General features: G+C 45.9%; 1 protein-coding gene across 5 annotated transcripts in view; it reads right to left on the bottom strand.

The window, feature by feature from the left end:
• The window catches only part of LOC115468248 (E3 ubiquitin-protein ligase TRIM39-like), an 85,426-nt gene extending 64,636 nt beyond the window's left edge, over window positions 1–20,790 (bottom strand). For all 5 annotated transcript variants that reach the window (XM_030199796.1, XM_030199794.1, XM_030199793.1 and 2 more), the window contains exons 1-5: window positions 20,345–20,790; window positions 18,512–18,607; window positions 11,550–11,780; window positions 10,662–10,684; window positions 5,735–5,844 (exon numbers count right to left, since the gene is read on the bottom strand). In XM_030199796.1, coding sequence (XP_030055656.1) covers window positions 5,735–5,844; window positions 10,662–10,684; window positions 11,550–11,780; window positions 18,512–18,607; window positions 20,345–20,758 — 874 coding nt within the window. In that variant the 5' untranslated portion in view covers window positions 20,759–20,790. The remainder of the gene's footprint in view (window positions 1–5,734; window positions 5,845–10,661; window positions 10,685–11,549; window positions 11,781–18,511; window positions 18,608–20,344) is intronic.
• Between the last annotated feature and the right edge of the window lie 680 nt (window positions 20,791–21,470).

Here is a 21,470-nt window from a genome sequence, read left to right as displayed (position 1 = left end):
TCAACTGTTCAGGCTGGTAGAAATAATACTTAAGACCCAAATATTTAATAACACATTTACAAGGAAAATTAAGGTAGAAGGAGGCCCCTAAAGATATCACATGTTTAGTTAGTGTTATAATTAATCAATATTTCAGTTACCAGTTATTGTTTGCTATTTGCACTATTTTGTTCCACTGTTCAATATTTTTAAGAGAATTAACCTACTTGTTTGTTTGCCCCATTTGTCTGGACTGATAAAGAATCCTGGTGGTTTGTGTGTTGGTTCTGTGAGTGCTTTCTAGGAACTGTGGGACCACTGGGACTGTGGCCCAAGTAACCTAGAAATCACTGGGAATAACTTGAAGGCAGGAGACTCGCCCCTGAGGCAGTTATGATTCAGTCTGTGGGAGGAGGGTGCTAGTGTAGAGCACAAGAAGCAGGTGCAGGCAGACCTGAGCTGTGTTGGGATAGACATAGGCGCCAACTCCGTGGGTGCTGTGGGTGCTCGAGCACCCCCCAATATTTGAAACCTGTTCTCCTTGCTTTCCTGCAGCTCAGCCAGTGCTTAAAACTGATTTTACCTGACTGAACGGCAGTGAAAGCAGAGCAGGCTCGCCTCTTCAGTCTTCTCCTTCCCTCTCTCAGCGTCCCGCCCTCATTTCCTGTTTACGCAAGGGCGGGACGCTGAGAGAGGGAAGGAGAAGGACTGAAGAGGCGAGCCTGCTCTGCTCTGCTTTCACTGCCGTTCAGTCAGGTAAATCAAGTAATAGATTTTAAAACTAACAGGAGGTAGAAAGAAGTTTAATTTGTGTCGTCCTCTATTTCGTGAAAAATTGTGTCTTTGAAGTTAGACTAAAGTGTCTAAGGGCTCATGTTTAGGGTTATTTTTTTTTCTTTTCAGTTAATGGCCATGGTTCTAAACCTCTGTCTCCTTGTTTGAGTTTTACATTAACTCAGATTTGAATATTATTTGTCTTAATATTTATAATAAACTAGTAAAAAAGCCCCGTTTCTGATGCAAATGAAACGGGGGCTAGCAAGGTTTTCTTCTGTGTGCATGTGGGAGTGTGTGTGTCCCTGCCCCCAGCCCTCTCTCCCCTCCCCCCTCTGAGTCCTTCACTGTTACAGAGAGAGCGATTTGATTTCGTGCTTTGCTGTGTTTCCTTCACTGTTTGTGTTACAGAGAGAGCGAGGGCGGGGACAGACACTCATGGGGAGGAAACCGGATATCTCTGTCCCTGCCCTCTGCCCTCTCTCCCCTCCCCCCTCTGAGTCCTTCACTGTTACAGAGAGAGCGATTTTGATGTGTTGTTCTTCACTGTTTGTGTTACAGAAGAGAGCGAGGGCGGGGCAGACACTCATGGGGAAACCGGATATCTCTGTCCCTGCCCTCTCTCCCCCCCCCCTCTGAGTCCTTCACTGTTACAGAGAGAGCGATTTGATGTGTTTTTCTTCACTGTTTGTGTTACAGAGAGAGGGAGGGCGGGGCAGACACTCATGGGGAAACCGGATATCTCTGTCCCTGCCCTCTGCCCTCTCTCCCCTCCCCCCTCTGAGTCCTCACTGTTACAGAGGAGAGCGATTTGATTTAGTGCTTGCTGTGTTTTCCTTCACTGTTTGTGTTACAGAGAGAGCGAGGGCGGGGACAGACACTCATGGGGAAACCGGATATCTCTCCCCCTTCACACTTCCGGCTGAATGATGGATGCATCTGGTTCTAGATTGTAAGCTCTTTGAGCAGGGACTGTCTTTTTGTGTATGGTGTACTGCGCTGCGTATGCCTTGTAGCGCTATAGAAATGATAAGTATTAGTAGTATGGATGGGAGGGCAGGGGAGAGAGGAGAATTACTGGATATGGATGGGGGGAGAGGGCAGGGGAGAGAGGAGAGTTGCTGTACATGGATGCAGGGGAGGGCAGGAGAAATGCTGGACATGGAGGAGAGGAAAGACAGGAAGGAGATGCACATGGACGGAGGGGGAGGGGAGAGAGGAGAAAGGCTGGACATGGAGTGGAGGAAAGGCAGGAAGTAGATGCACATGGAGGGGAGAGGAGAAATGCTGGACATGGATGGAGGGAAAAGGAGGACAGGAGGAAATGCACATGGATGGCGGGGAGAGAGGAGAAATGCTGGACATAGATGGAGGGGAGGGAAGACAGGAGGAGATGCACATGGATGGAGGGGAGAGAAGAAAATGCTGGACATGGATGGAGGGGAAGAGAGGAAGTGAGATGAACATGGATGGAGGGGCGGAGAGAGAGGAAAAATGGTGGACATGGATGGAGGAGAGGGAAGAGAGAGGAAGGAGTTGCATATGGATGGAGGGGAGTGAAGAAAGAGGAAGGAGATGTATACTGACAGAGATGAGGGAAAGGGAGAAGAGGAGAAAAACTACACATGGAGAAAATAGACGCTGGACGGAAAGAGAGAAGAGAGGGGGCAGACGCTGGATGGAAAGAGAGAAGAGAGGGGGCAGACGCTGGATGGAAAGGGGGAAGGGAGGGGCAGATGCTGGAAGGAAAGAGAGAAGAGAGGGGGCAGACGCTGGATGGAAAGGAGAGAGGGGGCAGATGCTGGATGGAAAGGGGGGAGGGAGGGGGCAGAGGCTGGAAGGAAAGGGGGGAGAGAGGGGGTAGACGCTGGATGGAAAGGGGGGAAGTTAAAGATCGAGGAAAGAAGAAACAAGAGACTGGGACCAACACAATTAGAAACAGTAAACGGCCAGACCACAAAGGTAGGAAAAATGAATTTTATTTTTAGTTTAGGATAAAGTAGTGTGGTAGCTGTGTTAATAAATACAGAAAATGGAAGTAAGGTGATACCTTTACTGGACTAATTTTAATACATTTTTGACTAATGTTTGGAGACCAAATGCTCCTTTCTTATGTCAGAACAGAATATCATAACAGCAGTATACTGTCCTGACCTGAGGAAAGAGGTTTTGGCCTTTGAAAGCTAATTGAAAAATGTATTTAGTCCACTAAAATATTATCATATTTTCCATTTTTTGTTTTATTTGTATTTGTTAACCTATAGTATAGTGATTGAAATATGTCCGTTTTTTAAATTTGCATCTCTTTCTATTTGCACAGTACAGGGGGACTGAGGGGTGGGACTGTTAAGGGAAGAAGTCCTGGTGCAGGTTGCAGGCAGCCTATAAGTGGCGCTGCCACTGCCCAGGTGAAGACTGCAGTAGACAGAATTTTAAGATGGGAGGGGGGGAGAGAGAGACGCACTGCCTGTAAAAAAAAAAAAAAAATTTCAGCACCCCCAATCATTTTCAAAAGTTGGCTCTTATGGGGATAGACCCCTTAAGCTGCTGCAAGATAACCCCAGGTGGGTGGCTAAGTGTTTCGTGACAACCTTGTGTCTTTGAATTTGGTTATATGATACTTTAGTGCATCAGAATGATTCTGGGCATAGCGGCTTAGATTTATGCTTTATTTGTAACTAGTATAAAAGGCCCGTTTCGGTAGGCAAAGTAATCCCCCCCCTTCCTGTCTCCCCTGCCCCCCCTGCAGCCACCCATCTGGTTTCAGGACCCCCTCCCCACCAACCCTCCTCTGCCCCTGCAGCCACGCATGTGCAGCGGCCCTCCTCTCTCCCCTGCAGCCACCCATGTCCAGCGACTCTCCTCTCCCCCTGCAGCCACCCATGTCCAGCAACCCTCCTCTCCCCCTGCAGCTACCCATGTCCAACGACCCTCCTCTCCCCTGCCCCCTTGCAGCCACCCATTTGGTCTCAGGACCCCCTCCCCACCTCCCACTTCCCTCCCCCCCCCCCCCCGCAGCCATCCATGTCCAGCGACCCTCCCCTCCCCTCCCCCCTCGGCCGCATCACCCAACCCCTACCCCCCCCCCCCCCTTGGGCACATCAACCCCCTCGCTACCCGCAGCCGCCAATACTAACGCTGTCCGGCCACTGCTGTGTCTCCTGTTGAGCAGCAGCGGCCGGTACAAAAAGAAAAAAGCCAAAAAAGATTTTAAACCTGAAACACGGCTCCGTACACAGCCATCTGGCATTGGCTGTCATCTCTGCAGCCGCTCCTCCTCTCCCTCTGACGTCGCTGCGCTCCTCCGGGGTCTTCCTGCAGGGGCAGTGACGTGGAGGGGAGAGGAGGAGCGGCTGCAGTGACGACAGCCAATGCCAGATGGCTGTCTACGGAGCCGCGTTTCAGGTTAAAAATCTTTTTTTTGGCTTTTTTCTTTTTGTACCAGCCGCTGCTGCTCCACAGGAGAAGCAGAAGCAGCCGGACAGCGTTAGCATTGGCGGCTGCGGGTGGCGAGAGAGTTGATGTGCCCGAGGGGGGGGGGGGGTAGGGGCTTTGGGGATGCGCCAGGGGGGGGGTTTTGGGTGATGTGTTGAGGGGGGTAGGGACATGGGTGCTATGCCGGGGCGGAGGGGCTTGGGTGTTGCGCCGAGGGGGGGGCACTGACAGCTGTTTCCCAGGCAGGGGAAGGAGTAGGGAAACACGCTCCGCGTGTTTCTCTACTCCATCCCCTTGCCTTGGAATCAGCTGTCAGTGACATCACTGACATCAGTGCATTCTAAACTGCCTAGCAGACCACCTCCGAGGGAGCCATGGTACCAGGCACATTAGAACGTTGGAGGTGAGAATTATTATATAGGATGTCTCTGTCAATTCCATCTGATGTACTATTTGTCTTATTTGAAGCGCCATTTCCACTTAGATATGTAACCAGCCCCAAGCATGATTTTGGGGCGACCATCTGCAAGTATTGTTTGATTTGGTTGTTCATAAAGGACCTCTTTTACCAAGCTGGTGTAAAAGGGTTAATCTTTCTTTCCTGCAGGAAATGGCCGTGCGGGAAGTAAAGCCAGTGTGGTCTAATTTGTTTTATAGCACCGAGATTTCTTCATACTCTTTTTAAAGGTTTGTGACGGCTTCTTTTCATTTTTCACACTTGAATTACTCTGGCATTAATTTTGATCACTTTCTTTACACTTTATTCCCTCTGGTGCTCTAGTTACTCTTTATCACTGATTTTCAACATTCACCCTCCTTTTACCAAGGCGCGGGAAAAAGTGGCCTTTGGTAGTACGAGTATGTGAAAGTTAAGCGGTATAAAAAATGTTAATAAGCATAAAGATAAACCAAGCTGAGGAAATAGTTTTTCATGGAAAGGAAGGTGGATCTGTGGAAGACAAAAGAATCGCACAGGGTCTGCAAAATGATGGTTGAAGATCTGTGGAAAGTGAGATGGGCAGACTGGATGGGGCTTATGGACTCCATCTACCGAGATGTTCAGTCTTTCTGTCTGTGTTCAGAATTCTCTCAGATTTTTACCAATAGATAATAGTTTCTTGGTATGTTACCCCCGTCACTATACTGCAACAACTCTGAGCAGTCTATCCTTCCATTGACCACACTAAACTTGCTAATCTCAGGGTCAATAATAGCGCTGAAATTTAGACAGTCTGTCTTGGCCTTTTCGACACAGTGCCAGGATGGTTTGGAGGTTCAGAATCGGAAGAGTCAGAAGTTACCTCATTAGTGGCAAGATTCAGTCTAGTAACTGGGTAACTATCTGGATAAAGTTAGGACAACAAAAAGGATGTGGTAACTTTATCTGGGTTATTATTCGGTCAATGTATATCCATATACTCAGTATCTTGGTACAGCCCAGCACTGAAAATCTCAGATTTATACTTTTATTTCTGCACATTTTTAGTGGAATCATCCAGAGCATTTGAAAAGAGGACAAACCAAATTAAAGAGATCAATTCCTCACCTTCAAATTTTGTAATCCATTTCTTCAGCTGCTGTGGGTAGGTCAGTTGGAAATCCATTTTCAGATCAGTAGAAACAGCCTCCGGTTTTGGAAACTTCATTTTCTGACACCTATGGGTTAGAAAGTCAGTGGGATTATTCTGGGAGATGTTCACACCCAGGGGATAGAGAGTGGAAGGAATAAAATATACCATGAACACTCAGTTTTCTGTGATTATGGGACTCATTTTTGAAATAGGAAAATAGTCAAAAAGTGGCACAAAATGGCATTTGGAAATCGCTGTTTTGAAACCTATTTTGTAAACATTTTGCTACGCAAGGGAATGTGTTAGGGGTGGGATTTAGGCATTCCTAATACTCGGATGTTTTTCTGCCACAATGGAACAAAACAAAAATATCCAGGGCTACAATTTAGATGTTTTGTTTTTATCACAACTAAGTCACAACAAGGTGCCTTAAATGACCAAATGACTACTGAAGGGATTAAGGCATGCCCCCCCCTTACTCCCCTAGTGGTCACTGACCCCCTCCCACCTTCCAAAATAAACAGTACATAGCCGCAAGCAGATCCCTGGAGTAGCCTAGTGGTCAGAGATATGGACTAGGCCCATATCTCACTCTGTTACACTTGTGGTGGAAAGTGACAGCCCTCCAAAACTTACCAAAAGCCTACTGTACCTACATATAGGTGATACATATAGGTGTACAGTATTTTCTGGTGGGTTTTCTAGCCGCAGCAGCACACTGAGCAGAAGGTTTCAGTGTATTATCGACGACGACACCCAGATCCCTTTCTTGGTCTGTAACTCCTAACGTGGAACCTTGCATGACGTAGCTATAATTCGGGTTCTTTTTTCCCCACATGCATCACCTTGCACTTGCTCACATTAAATGTCATCTGCCAATTAGCCGCCCAGTCTCCAAGACTCGAAAGCTCCTTCTGTAATTTTTCACAATCCTGTCGCGAGTTAACAACATTTAATAACTACTATCAGGCTTATTTTCAAAAGTGATCGCCAGCTATCTTCCGACATAAATCAGGAGATGGCCGGCGATCTCGGAAAAGCGGCGAAATCGGTTTAATCGAAAGCTGCTGTTTTGACAGCATCGCCGCTTTCCCATCGCCTCGCCGGTGAAACTTCAAAGGGGCGTTTCGGCGGCGAAGTGAAGGCGGGACATGGGCAGGCATGGGCATGGCTACCAGATGGCCAGCTTTTGCGGATAATGGAAAAAAAAACGGCGTAAAGCAGTATTTTGCCGGGTTTACTTGATCCTTTTATTTTCACAACCAAGCCTCAAAAAGGTGCCCCAACTCACCAGATGACCACTGGAGGGAATGGGGGATGACCTCCCTATACTCACCCAGTGGTCACCAACCCCCTCCCATACTAAAAAAATTAAACTAAAACCTTTTTTGCCAGCCTATATGCCAGCCTCAAATGCCGTACCCACCTCCATGACAGCAGACTGTGTTCTATCTTATGACAGCCTTTCCCTGGTTCTGATGTGGCTCTCGGGTGAGTTTGACACCTTTTCTGTTATGCGCACTGCAGAATCAGCCCTCCAAAACTTACCAAGAACTCGCCCACATATGTCCTAATGGCTTGATTTTGTGCATTTTTCACTTAGATGTTTTAGATTTATAGAATCTAGATCTAAATGTCATCTGCCACTTGGATCTGGTCTCCCAGTTGTCTAAGGTCCTCTTGCAATTTTTCACAATCCTCTTGTGTTTTAAGAACTTTGAATAACTTATGTCCTCAGCAAATTTAATCACCTCACTTATTATTCCCATTTCTAAATCATTTATGACCAAGTTAAAAAGTAGAGGTCCCAGCACAGACCCTGAGGAACCTCATTATCATTATTTACCCTTCTCCATTGAGAATATTGACCATTTAATCCTACTCTGTTTTCTATCTTTAACCAGTGTAGATTAGGAATTGGTTATTGGACAGAAAACAGAGGGTAGGAATAAATGGTCATTTCTCTCAGTGGAGGAGGGTGAACAGTGGAGTGCCGCAGGGATCTGTACTGGGACCGGTACTATTTAACATATTTATAAATGATATACAAATCGGAATGACAAGTCAGGTGATCAAATTAGTAAATGATACAAAACTATTCACAGTTGTTAAAACACATGTGGACTGTGAAATATTTTAGGAAGATCTGAGGAAATTGGAAGACTGGGTGTCCAGATGGCAGATGAAATCTAATGTGGACGAATGCTAAGTGATGCACATTGGAAAGAATAGTTCGAATCATAGTTACTTGATGCTAGGGTCCATCTTGGGGGTCAGCGCTCAAGAAAAAGATCTGAGTGTCATTGTAGATAAGTAACCTGTTCCGGGGCAGAGGGAGCAGGGAACCAGCGGAGACGACAGGCGTGTGGCTGCTCTCTGCACCCCTCCAGCAGCGTGCACCCAGGGCAGACCGCCCCGCCCTCGGTACGCCACTGGCTCTCAGGTACACATCTCACCATTGGTCCCTTACTACTACTACTTGACATTTCTAAAGCGCTACCAGGGTTACGCAGCGCTATACAATTTAACATAGAAGGACAGTCCCTGCTCAAGGAGCTTACAATCTAAAAGACAGGTGTACAATCTAAAAACAAGTATAGAGTATAGAGTCCGTCTGATAGGGAATACTATAATTCACAAAAGGTTAGGTGCCGAAAGCAGCATTGAAGAGGTGAGTTTTAAGCAGAGATTTGAAAATGGGTAGGGAGGGGGCTTGGCGTAGGGGTTGAGGAAGATTGTTCCAGGCAAAGGGTGAGGCAAGGCATTGGTCCCTTACCTTGTCTGCTGAGCCCCCCCAAAACCCCCACCTGTACAGCACTACCACAGCTTTTACGGGTGAAGGGGCCACCTTTTTGTGGGTTTCTGGTGAGTTTTGGAGGGCTTACAGTTTCGTCCAGAAGTGTAACAGGTAGGGGGAGGTAGGAGCCTGGGTCCACCTGTCGGCAGTGCACTGCACCCACCACTAGACTACTCCAGGGACCTGCATGCTATCAGGAAGGTCAAGTGGAGATGTGAGCCCTTGTGCCCGATAGAGAAAGATTCCCCACCGAGCTGTCGGCCAACCCCGAGCTCCCCCTGTGTCTCCTTCCATTCCCCAGAGGTTGAGCCACTAGACTATTCCAGGGACCTGCATGCTGTTCTAATGGACAGGAATATAACATCTGAGCCTGGCATAGAGACCGGCAAGTAATGTTTTTTATCACATTTTGGGGGGTGGGAGGGGGTTAGTGACCACTAGGGGAATAAGGGGAGGTCATCCCTGATTCCCTCCAGTGGTCATCTGAGTATTTAGGGCACTTTTTTGTGCTTTATTCATTATGAAAACAGTTCTAGCTCAAAGCTTCTAAGTTTTAGACCTGGGTGTTTTTATTTTGTTCCATTATGGCTGAAAAACGTCTTATGTCTTAAGAACGCATAAGTCCCAGCCTGAACACGCCCCTGACACATCCATTGAGATGTGGACACACTTCTGACAGACTTCATAGAAAAACGTCTAAAAATAGGTTTTGAAAATACTGATTTGGGTGTTTTTGTGAGAAAAAGATCCAAATGCTGCTTTATGCCACTTTTTCCATGTTTTTCTGTTTTGAAAAGGTTCAAAGAAGAGCGACCAAAATGATAAAGGGGATGGAACTCCTCTCGTATGAGGAAAGGCTAAAGAGGTTAGGGCTCTTGGAAAAGAGACAACTGAGGGGAGATATGATTGAGGTCTACAAAATCCTGAGTGGTGTAGAACGAGTAGAAGTAAATCGATTTTTTACTCGTTCCAAAAGTACAAAGACTAAGGGACACTCTAGGAAGTTACATGGAAATACTTTTAAAACAAATAGGAAGAAATATTATTTTACTCAATAAATAGTTATGCTCTGAAACTCTTTGCTAGAGGATGTGGTAACAGTGGTTAGCGTATCTGGGTTTGGACAAATTCCTGGAGGAAAAGTCCATAGTCTGCTATTGTGGCAGACATGGGAAGCAACTGCTTGCCCTGGGATTTGTAGCATAGAGTGTTGCCACGATTTGGGTTTCTGCCAGGTACTTGTGACCTGGATGGGCCACTGGGCTAGATGGACCATTGGTCTGACCCAGTATGGCTACTTTTATGTTCTTATAATCCACAATACGACACTGTATCCCATCCTATGACTTTTGAGTTTCCTCAGGATAAATTCATGGGGAACTTTATCAAATGTCTTCTGAAAATCCAGATAAACAGTATCAACTGGCTCACCATTATCCACATGTTTATTCACCCTTCAAAGAAATATATAGAATTACTTTGTTATGGACAGCGTCAGAGCAGAGACCATCGCCAGCAACTCCTTCTGCACTAGGGTTGAGGGGCAGCACAACTGGCAGGGTAGAGGCGGAAAGGAGATTCACAGGGTGGAGTTTGGTGGGGAATGAAGAGAGGATTCGTGGAGGGCCAAATAGGTGAGGACAGGGAGGTTGGTGGGAGAGGAAATAGGAGAATCAGAGGGAAGGGAAAGTAGATCTGTAATTCTCCTCCCCATCCTCCATCTCTTCCCCTCATTTCTCAGTGCTTCCTCTCCTCACTTAATCCCACCTTCCTTTCTCCCATTCTCAATTCCACGTCTACTACTAATCATTTCTATAGCACTACTTGACATACGCAGGACTGTACACATTATATACAGGTACTTCCTCTGTCCCTAGGGGGCTCACATTCTGAGTTTTTTTTTGTATCTGGGGCAATGGAGGGTTAAGTGATTTGCCCAAGGTCACAAAGAGCTGCAGTGGGACTTGAACCCAGGTTGACAGGATCAAAACCCACTGCACTAACCATTAGGCTACTCCTCTATCTTTCACCAATCGATTAATTCCCTTCTCTCTCACTCAAAATCCATCCAGCCACATAGAAAAGGACAGAAAACTAACTTGTACCTGCTCAGGGCATCCTTCACATCCTAAAGGGAAATGAAACAGAGAATATTTCTAGTTAGATTTCACAGTTTATGAGAACACATTATACATTAGGATACTCTACTCACAGTTCTGCTCAATCACAAACAGCTACAAAATTTTGATGCCATTTCTATGATCAGCATCTAAAAATCTATAAGAAACACCCAAACTCATTATGGAAATAAGTGTATCAGCCTGTTTCAAACGTACCATTTATCTCCTAAGTTGTAATTGATACTTGGGCAACTTTTCAAGTATTTAGATAAAACACAGGTCCTTTATGCCAATCAATCAGACTTTTGGATGGGGCACAGTACTGAACCCTGATCCATGATCTCCATGTAGAGGTTCTCAAGGGCCTGGTTTGGGCAGAGGTGGAGTTGTGATATCTGGGTGAAAAGGTATCAAAAGTGGGGTAAATGACTTATTTCTACCAGAGGGATATCAACTGTAGAATCCTTCAAAATTTCAGCCTCAGGAATGGACTAACTACATCTTTAAAAAATGAGAAATGTTTACCCACAGTTTATTAGGCTGTAGAACATGAAAAACATCAACGTTGTGAAAAAGTTTCATAATCCCTCTCTACTGACCCTACAGTAGACAAAACTTTCAAAACTGAAAGTTGCCCAATTTACCCCTCCAAACTTTTATAGCCTTTATCTCTGTTATTTGTAACCCACATTTGGTACCTTTTCACTCAGCCATTTAAGACCCATGAAATTATTTTAAAAGCTCTGATTTGGTAAGTGCAGCTGCTGGCTGAAAAATCAGCCCTTATGTAAGATATTTTGATCTGCTACTTGAATTCCCTGATTCCTCCTGGAAGATCTGTAACCTCCTTAGAAATAGATTTGCTAATCTTACCTTCAGTAACTCATTGGCTGGTTGCTGACTCTTCTCTTCTATCTCGGTGATCAGCTGCTTGAGGGCGAAGCTTTGCTGTTCTAGCTGGGTCTCATTTTCCCTGATTCTCTGGAGAATCTTCTTCTCTTCCTCCTCCAGTTTCGAGAGAAGGATCTGCTTCTCCTTATTCAGAAACTGTTGTAACTCCTCAAACTCAGACTCCACTTTCTGTCGTTTGATCTGTGTCTCACTCTGGATTAAACAAGGAGAGAGAATTCTCAATACCACTAGAGTGATTTTGTTGCAGTGGCTCCATTACCCTCCTCTCAGTGGTGGCTCTGGTACAGCACTTCCTCCTTGAACAATAGTGACTCCAGCACAGCCTTCCTCCTCTCACCACCCACTCTTTTCCCAGCCTTCCTCTCTCACCATACTCAGAAGCATATCCCCCTTTCACAATCTCCTCCATCCCCTGCCCAGCAACTCCCTCTGTCTCTTTCCCCATGTGCAATGTACCCGCCCTGGTACCACTGTTGTCCCCATATTGTTTCTAAGTGAGCAGAAGAGGGGTCTCCTTCCTTTGCTGTTCTTACCCCTTACTACAAGCAGCCTCTATTTCACTTTCCCCATCATCTACTCTCTGCATCTCCCCATTCTCTCCCTTCCTCAGTATTCATTAGCATCTCATTCTTCTCATTCTCCTTCATCTAGCCCCAGCTTCCTTCTCGTTCCTACCCCACAATCTTGCCACATGCTTGTTCACCCCTTCAAAGAAATGCAGCAGATTGGTGAGGCAAGATTTCCCTTCACTAAATCCATGTTGGCTTTGTCTCATTAATCCATGCTTTTGAATAAGCTCTGTAATTTTGTTCTTAATAATAGTCTCTACCATTTTGCCCGACACCGACGTCAGACTCACCAGTTTATAATTTCCCTGATCTCCTCTGGAACCTTTTTTTAAATTCGGCATTACACTGGCCACCCTCCAATCTTCCGGTTCCACGCTCGATTTTAAGGATAAACTACATATTACTAACAATAGGAGTAGAGGAGTGGAGGAGTGGAGGAGTGGCCTAGTGGTTAGGGTGGTGGACTCTGGTCATGGGGAACTGAGGGACTGAGTTCGATTCCTACTTCAGGCACAGGCAGCTCCTTGTGACTCTGGGCAAGTCACTTAACCCTCCATTGCCCCATGTAAGCCGCATTGAGCCTGCCATGAGTGGGGAGGCGCGGGGTACAAATGTAACAAAAATAAAATAGATACTATTGGAGATTCTACATGGAATGTTGCTATTCCACTAGCAACATTCCATGTAGAATCTCCAATAGTAGCAACAGTGGAGGAGTGGCCTAGTGGTTAGGGTGGTGGACTTTGGTCCTGGGGAACTGAGTTTGATTCCCACTTCAGGCACAGGCAGCTCCTTGTGACTCTGGGCAAGTCACTTAACCCTCCATTGCCCCAAGCCGCATTGAGCCTGCCATGAGTGGGAAAGCGCGGGGTACAAAAAACAAACAAACAATAGGGCATCCAACCCGGCAGAGCGAGAATCCCTCCATCTGCTGAAGAAGCACGGGACTTTGGCATTGGAACTGGTTGTGCGCAACCCCCCCCCCCCCCCCGGAGCGCAGTCTTACCAAGGGGGGGCGGGCGGATCGCTCCGCCCCGAGTGCAATTGCTGGGAGCTGCTTCGGCTCCGTTGGTTCCCCTGCTCTCTGTAACCTGTTCCGGGGCAGAGAGAGCAGTGAACAAGCAGAGACGGTTTGCCCCCAGCGGCTTGCATCCGGGGCGGACCGCCCCCCCTTCCTACGCCACTGCTCTAAGATGAATACCATCCGGTCCAAGAGATTTGCTACTCTGCAGTTTGTAAAACTACTCCATTACATCCTCCAGGTTTACAGAGAATTCATTGTTTCTCCGACTCGTCAGCTTCGAGTATCATTTCCGGCACCGGTATCCCACCCATATCTTCCTCAGTGAAGACCGAAGCAAAGAATCCATTTAATCTCTCTGCTAAGGCTTTGTCTTCCCTGATCACCCCTTTTACTCCTCGGTCATCTAGCGGTCCAACCGATTCTTTTGCTGGCTTCCTGCTTTTAATATACCTAAAAAAAAAATGTACTATGTGTTTTTGCCTCCAATGCAATCGAATTCCCTCTTAGCCTTCCTTATCAGCGCTTTGCATTTGACTTGACATTCCTTATGCTGTTTCTTATTTTGATTCGGTTCCTTCTTCCATTTTCTGAAGGATTTTCTTTTAGCTCTAATAGCTTCCTTCACCTCACTTTTTAACCACGCCGGCTGTCGTTTGGTCTTAAGTACATAAGTACAAAAGCATCGCCATGCTGGGACAGACCAAGAGTCCATCGAGCCCAGCACCCTGTCACTGACAGTGGCCAAAAGAACAAGCAGTTTGTCCCGCCCATCCTAGAAATACTGTATTATTCCCTCACCCATTCAATAACATTCTATGGCCTTTTCCTCCAGGAAGCCGACCAACCCTTTTTTGAAGTCCGCTAAGTTAACCACCTTTTCCGGCAGCGAATTCCAGAGTTTAACTACGCGTTGAGTGAAGAAACATTTCCTCCGATTCATTTTAAATTTACCACACTGCAGCTTCATCGCATTCCCCCTTGTCCTAGTAGTTTTGGAAAGCGTAAACAGATGCTCCACATCAACCCGTTCCATTCCACTCATTATCTTATAGACCTCTATCATATCTCCCCTCAGCCACCTTTTCTCCAAGCTGAAGAGCCCCAGCCTCTTCAGCCTTTCCTCATAGGGAAGTCGTCCCATCCCCTGTATCATCTTTGTCGCCCTTCTCTGCACCTTTTCCAATTCCACTAGATCTTTTTTGAGGTGCGGCAACCAGAATTGAACATAATACTCGAGGTGTGGTTGCACCATGGAGCGATACAGTGGCAGAATTATATCCTTATTTTTCTTTTCAATCCCTTTCCTAATGATACCCAACATTTTATTTGCTTTTCTAGCCACAGCAGCACATTGAGCAGAAGTTTTCAACGTATCATCAATTCAATGATGACACCTAGATCCCTTTCTTGGTCCGTGACTCCCAACGCTGAACCATAACAGATCTTTGTAAGCCACATTGAGGCTGCAAATAGGTGGGAAAATGTGGGATACAAGTGCAATAAATAAACCTTGTTAAATAGTAGTAGTAGTAGTATGATCACTGTTATCAAGCGGCCCAAGCACCATTACCTCCCGCACCAGATCATGCACGACACTAAGGACTAGGTCTAGAATTTTTCCTTCTCTCGTTGGCTCCTGTAGCAGCTGCTCTTGATTTAATCAAGGAATTTTACCTCCCTAGCGTGTCCCGATGTTACATTTACCCAGTCAATATTGGGGTAATTGAAATCACCCATTATTATTGTGTTGCCCAGTTTGTTAGCGTCCCTAATTTCCTTTAACATTTCTGCATCCGTCTGTTCATCCTGACCAGGCGGAAGGTAGTACACTCCTATCACTATCCTTTTCCCCTTTACACATAGAATTTCAATAGGGATTCTATCATGTGTTTTGTTTCCTGCAGAATTTTCATTGTATTTGATTCAAGGCTCTCCTTAATATACAATGCTACCCCTCCACCAATTCGATCCACCCTATCTCTACGATATAATTTGTACCCCGGTATGACAGTGTCCCACTGGTTAGCCTCCTTCCACCAGGTCTAATTTTTCAGTTAGTACTTGACAGTATTAATTTGCAATCTTTTGTCTGATTTTTATTTAAGGACACCTGATCTACTATGGTCTCTTTGGCAACCTCACTATCAGGATACCGTATCTTCCCTGTTTTGGTGATATTTTTGAAAGGTACCTTATCCCAAACCATGCGCTTTTGAACGACTGTCGGCCTTCCCTTCGTTTCTAGTTTAAAAGCTGCTCTATCTCCTTTTGAAATGACAGCAGCCTGGTCCCACCCTGGTTAAATTAGATGAAAATGAGCTTCCACATCACAGGAGTTATTTCAGATTGAAATGTGTATCCTGGAACTCAGCTAAAAGGCATCAGGACAGACCCATCCCTGAATTAGGAGAAATGTACATGTAACAGTCAGTGAGTGTCACCAGATCAATCCTTACTATAATGTCACAGTTCACCGAGCGGATTATCTCAGCTATTTAACATTTCTAAAGCGCTACTAGGGTTATGCTTCGCTGTACAGTTTAACATAGAAGGACAGTCCCTGCTCAAGGAGCTTACAATCTAAAGGACAAATATACAGTCAGTCAAATAGGGGCAATCAAATAGGGGCAGTCTAGATTTCCTGAATAGGTATAAAGGTTAGGTGCCGAAGGCGACATTGAAGAGGTGGGCTTTGAGCAAGGATTTGAAGATGGTCAGGGAGGGGGCTTGGCGTAAGGGCTCAGGAAGTTTATTCCAAGCATAGGGTGAGGCGAGGCAGAAAGGGCAGAGCCTGGAGTTGGTGGTAATGGAGAAGGGTACTGAGAGGAGGGATTTGTCCTTAGAGCGGAGGTATCGGGTGGGAACGTAAGGGGAGATGAGGGTAGATAGGTAATGAGGGGCTGCAGACTGTGTGCATTTGTAGGTTAGAAGGAGAAGCTTGAACTGTATGCGGTACCTGATCGGAAGCCAGTGAAGTGACTTGAGGAGAGGGGTGATATGAGCATATCAGTCCAGGCGGAAGATAAGACGTGCAGCAGAGTCCCCGTCTCATCTGCCCGCAACCTCGGTGTCATCTTCGACTCCTCCCTCTCCTTCTCTGCGCATATCCAGCAGATAGCCAAGACCTGTCGCTTCTTCCTCTATAACATTAGCAAAATTCGCCCCTTCCTCTCCGAGCACACCACCCGAACTCTCATCCACTCTCTCATTACCTCTCGCCTTGACTACTGCAACCTACTCCTGACCGACCTCCCACGTAGCCATCTATCCCCCCTTCAGTCCATCCAGAAGTCTGCCGCACGTCTTATCTTCCGCCTTAACCGATATACTCATATCACCCCTCTCCTCAAGTCACTTCATTGGCTCCCAATCAGATACCGCATACAGTTCAAGCTTCTCTTACTCACCTACAAATGCACTCGATCTGCGGCCCCTCCTTACCTCTCTACCCTCATCTCCCCTTACGTCCCTACCCGTAACCTCTGCTCTCAAGACAAATCCCTCCTTTCAGTACCCTTCTCCACCACCTCCAACTCCAGGCTCCGCCCTTTCTGTCTTGCCTCACCCCATGCCTGGAACAAACTCCCTGAGCCCATATGCCGTGCCCCCTCCCTACCCATCTTCAAATCAATGCTCAAAGCCCACCTCTTCAATGTCGCCTTCGGCACCTAATCACTACACCTCTTCTCAGGAAATCTTAACTACCCCAACTTGACATTTCGTCCTTTAGATTGTAAGCTCTTCTGAGCAGGGACCGTCCTTAATTGTTAATTTGTACAGCGCTGCATAACCCTAGTAGCACTCTAGAAATGTTAAGTAGTAGTAGTAGTAGACAGCACTTTGGGTCAATTCTATGAACTGGTACCAAGAGAGAGGTACAACTATGGGGTGCACTTAATGTCATTTATTTAATGATTTCAGGACAAGCCTAAGCCTTATGTCACACTCTAGTGTCTGTGTATTTTTCTCATTGATCTCTTATCTTTCAGTGTCTTCCAGGAAAATCCTTCTTGCATGGGTCAGTATTGAAAGATACCCCTCCTCCTCCTCCTCAGGTAAGTATGAAAGGGTCGTCTTCTGTTATTCTCCCCCTACTAGCCTATCTATAACAAATACAAGAATCCTATCTTTCTATTATTTATATGTTCTATTGTGCATCTTTTTTCTTCAATAATTTGTTATCTAACTCCTTTTATTTAAAAATATAATTAAAAGTCCCTAACTTTCCCACTGAAGAAATTATTCTTAATATTTTCAAGTTATTACTCAACCTATGTAATCTCTCTCTTCACTCACTATCTTTTTTTTAATTCTAGTCTCAAAAGGTGTGATGAGTAAATTGTTCAGGATTTAAGATCCTCAGTATTGACTATATAATTCCTTCTCGTCCTAACTTATGTTTTCTCTGCTATCTCAGCTGGTAAATTACTGACTAACAGGCATTTTCCTGCCTTCACAGAGATCTGAATGTATTTCCAGAGAATAGCTGACAGGTCTCAGCTGCCCCCACTCATTGAAATGTTTGAATTCTGGTCACCATTTTTGTCTCCAATCAATTATACCCTCTCAAAATGTAATAGCTCCAAGATAAAAAGGAAGTAATAAGCCTCAGAATACTAAAAAAGGAATTTTTATCTATATCATGTGTGTCTGTGTGTCAACACTTATGTTAGCGGTGCAGATGCATCAAACGAACTTCCGACAGTGGCCAGTGTTTTGGCAAACTCCATCAGGGAAGAGTCATGAAAAAGACACTGAAACATACTTGATTATGACTCAGTGTTGAAAGACTATTTACATTTTGAGTGGGTATAATTGTGTTGATATTGTTGAGACCCTAACTCACCTCTTTTTAGTTTGTTTATTACCTTTTTTTTGTGTCTCCGCCACCCTCACCGTGAAAAAGTACTTCCTGATGTTACTCCTAAGTCGAACACCCTGTAACCTCAGTTCATTTACTCTAGTTCTGATGAACTGAATAAGTTTACCTTTGAGGAAAAGAGGGAATTAGGAGATATAATACAGACATTTAAATACTTGAAAGGTATTAATATGCAAACAAATCTTTTCCAGAGATGGTAGACCTAGACGACATGAATTGAGGTTACAAGGTGATTGACTTAGGAGTAACGTTAAGAACTACTTTTTTCCACAAACAGATTCAGAACCTGCCTGTTCTCAGCCAATAAGGAACCAATAGTTTCCATACTATAAGTAACGAAGCAGACTGAAATCTATTATTCTCTTATTCAGGTGATTTATGGGATTGAAGTACTGAAAGGAACAAAAACCCTACAGAAACTGGCTCAGAAGGAGACACAGACACCCACCTTCAGCTCTTCAGCTTTCTTCTCTTCAGTAGATGTAAACTTCAGAAGATCTTCCAGATTCTTTCTCAGAGGCTTCAGGTGCATTTTAAGTTTTTCCTGTGAACATTAAACATCATTGATTAGCATGTGATTATTTTTATAGCCACAATTTCAGACTTGACTGTAAATGTGAGATGTCCCTTCCAATTTAGATCGTTTCTTTGAAATAACAGAATTCTGATGGGTCGATATTCAAAGTGATATAACCAGGCAGGATAGGCTCCTGCCTGGTTAAATCGTGCTGAACTGGCCATGAGCCAATATTAAACAGCACTTAACCCAACAGTGCCACTGAATATTGGCAAAAGTTCTGTCCAGACAGTGGAGGGAGGGGTGATTCGGGGGCAGTCAGGGTGGAACTGAGAGATATGTGGGTACCAGTGATATTCACTTCCAGTACCCCATATCTAACCAGGTAAACTGAACCATGAACAAGGTGTCCTAACCAGGGATTTAGACTATCTCAAGGGTGGATAGGTGAGAGCATAATTAGGCAGGACTAGATGGGAAACGAGATTAACAAATGGGTGTGGGCAAAATTCAAATAGAGTTCTTTGTATTCAGAAAGGCCAAACTGAAGAAATGTGCTTTTAGAAGACTTGTAAAAGTTAGGTAATCAGCTGTAAACTTGATTGATTTAGGAAGAGAATTTTGGTGCTTTGATAGGAGAAATTAGCAGAGTGAATTGTTTTATATATCACATTCTTACAGATAGGGAAATGTAAGACAAGATGAAACAGCATTACGAGGGGGTAATTCAATAAGATTATTCATTATTATTATCATCTGTTTAGGTTCTTGGGTACAGCATGGAGTATTGGCAATACCTGTATTCCTTCTGGGAGCCACAACTCACAGGCTGAATATTGACCCCTGAATGTATATGGAAGATGCCTGAATAGACAGCAGCCAGGGTTCAAGTTTTGATGATTGATCTCACTACTCATATGCTTCAAAATGCTGCTAATTCAACACTGTTTAGTTTTATGGGAATGAAAAGGTAAATTTTCAGTAATTTCACTAAATACTCACACCTTCCTCTCTCAGCTCCCTCTATAGAGTTCATGGTGTGAGATTTGTGACCCCAGGACATACTGTGATACTAAAGATACTGACACACACCTTGGATTCCTACACAGCCTCCACTATGGAGGAAAGGGAAATGGGACTTGATCTACCACCTTTCTGTGGTTTTTGCAACTGCATTCAAAGCAGTTTACATAGTATATTCCAGTGGCATACCAAGGGGGGGGGGGGGCGGTGGGGGTGGTCCGCCCCGGGTGCACGCTGCTGGGGGGTGTTGCAGCGCGCGCCTGCTGCGAGAGTTCGCTAACTTCTCTCGTTCGCTGCAGCTCCCTCTGCCCCGGAACAGGTTACTTCCTGTTCCGGGGCAGAGGGAGATGCAGCGAACGAGCAAAGTTAGTAATCTCGCAGCAGGCGCGCGCTGCGGCACCCCCCCCAGCGGCATGCACCCGGGGGGGGCTCTTTCGCGGGGGGTCCGCGCTGCCTCGGGGGGGGGGGGGGGGCGCTGCACCCGGGGGGGCGGGGCGCCGCCCCAGGTGTCCGCCCCCCTAGGAACGCCACTGGTATATTTTGGTACTTATTTGTACTTGGGGCAATAGAGGGTTAAGTGACTTGCCCAGAGTCACAAGGGGCTACAGTGGGAATTGAGCCCAGTTCCCCAGGATCAAAGTCAGCTGCACTAACCACTAGGCTACTCCTCCACTAGGGGGATCAGAGTGTGATATCTGTGACTCCAGGACACACTGTTATAATAAAGATACTGACACAAACCTTGTATTCCTGCACAGCCTCCTTTATTGGGATCACGGTGTGAGATCTGTGATCCCTGGATCTGTCACACACCACACAGATTGCTCTCTGATCCTCTTCACAAAACAGCTTCAGTTTCTCTTCATGTTCCTCACACAAATTCTCCTCTTTTGGTCTCACTGAAGTATGACTGAGCTTTTTCACCATTTCTGTCACATTTGCCAGCTGCCTGTTAGGTCTGAGGTTTCTCTGCAGAGACAGTGCCCTGCACTGGGGACAGGGGAAGTCTGTGTCCCTCCCCTCCCAGCTCTGAGTGATACAGGAGCGGCAGAAGTTGTGTCCACAGTCTATGGTCACTGGATCTGTGAAATAATCCAGACAGATAGAACAAGAAGCTTCATCTCGCAGACTCTCAGCAGGGTTTGCAACAGCCATGATTCTTACAGGAAATGAGAGTAAGAATTCAGTTTCTGTTTCACATCTTCAAAATAAAGGAGTGTCTGTGTGGAACAGGATCTTTGTCAGGGACTTTGTGTAATTTGAAGACACCAGGGCTGTCTGCCCTCCTTCCTGTCTCCTAGTTCCTCCCTTTTTTTTACCAGCTACAGAGACCCAGGGGTCTGGGAGCTGCAGGGAGAACAGCAGTGACCTCTTCCCATGACGTTTCCTGTGTGTAACCTGGAGCCTGGGGGCAGCTTTTGCAAAAGTGGGGCAGAGGAAGGGCAATTACCCTCAGACCCATTTAATCCCTACCCCTTTCAGGGCTAGATGCACTAAACACAGTGGCGTACCAAGGGGGGGCGGTGGGGGCGGTCCGCCCCAGGTGCACGCCGCTGGGGGGTGCCGCGGCACGCGCCTGCTGCGAGAGTTCGCTAACTTCTCTCTTCGCTGCAGCTCCCTCTGCCCCAGAACAGGTTAATTCCTGTTCCAGGGCAGAGGGAACTGCAGCGAACGAGCAACGTTAGTAAACTCGCAGCAACCCTTTAACTTAGGAAATTCCTAACCGTTGCATGCATTAAAGGCCTTTTTCCGACGAAGCAAGCAGCTAACGAAAACGGAATACAAAAGAGTAACTACCATTGTAATATGGGGGCGATTCAGAATGCACTAACAATACCGATGGTTAGACCAAATCATTTACCGGTAG

The sequence above is a fragment of the Microcaecilia unicolor genome, chromosome 4, assembly GCF_901765095.1.
Source record: "Microcaecilia unicolor chromosome 4, aMicUni1.1, whole genome shotgun sequence".
Lineage (NCBI taxonomy): Eukaryota > Metazoa > Chordata > Amphibia > Gymnophiona > Siphonopidae > Microcaecilia > Microcaecilia unicolor.
The sequence above is the reverse complement of the archived record's forward strand: the minus strand, read 5'-3'. Positions and strand labels throughout refer to the sequence as shown.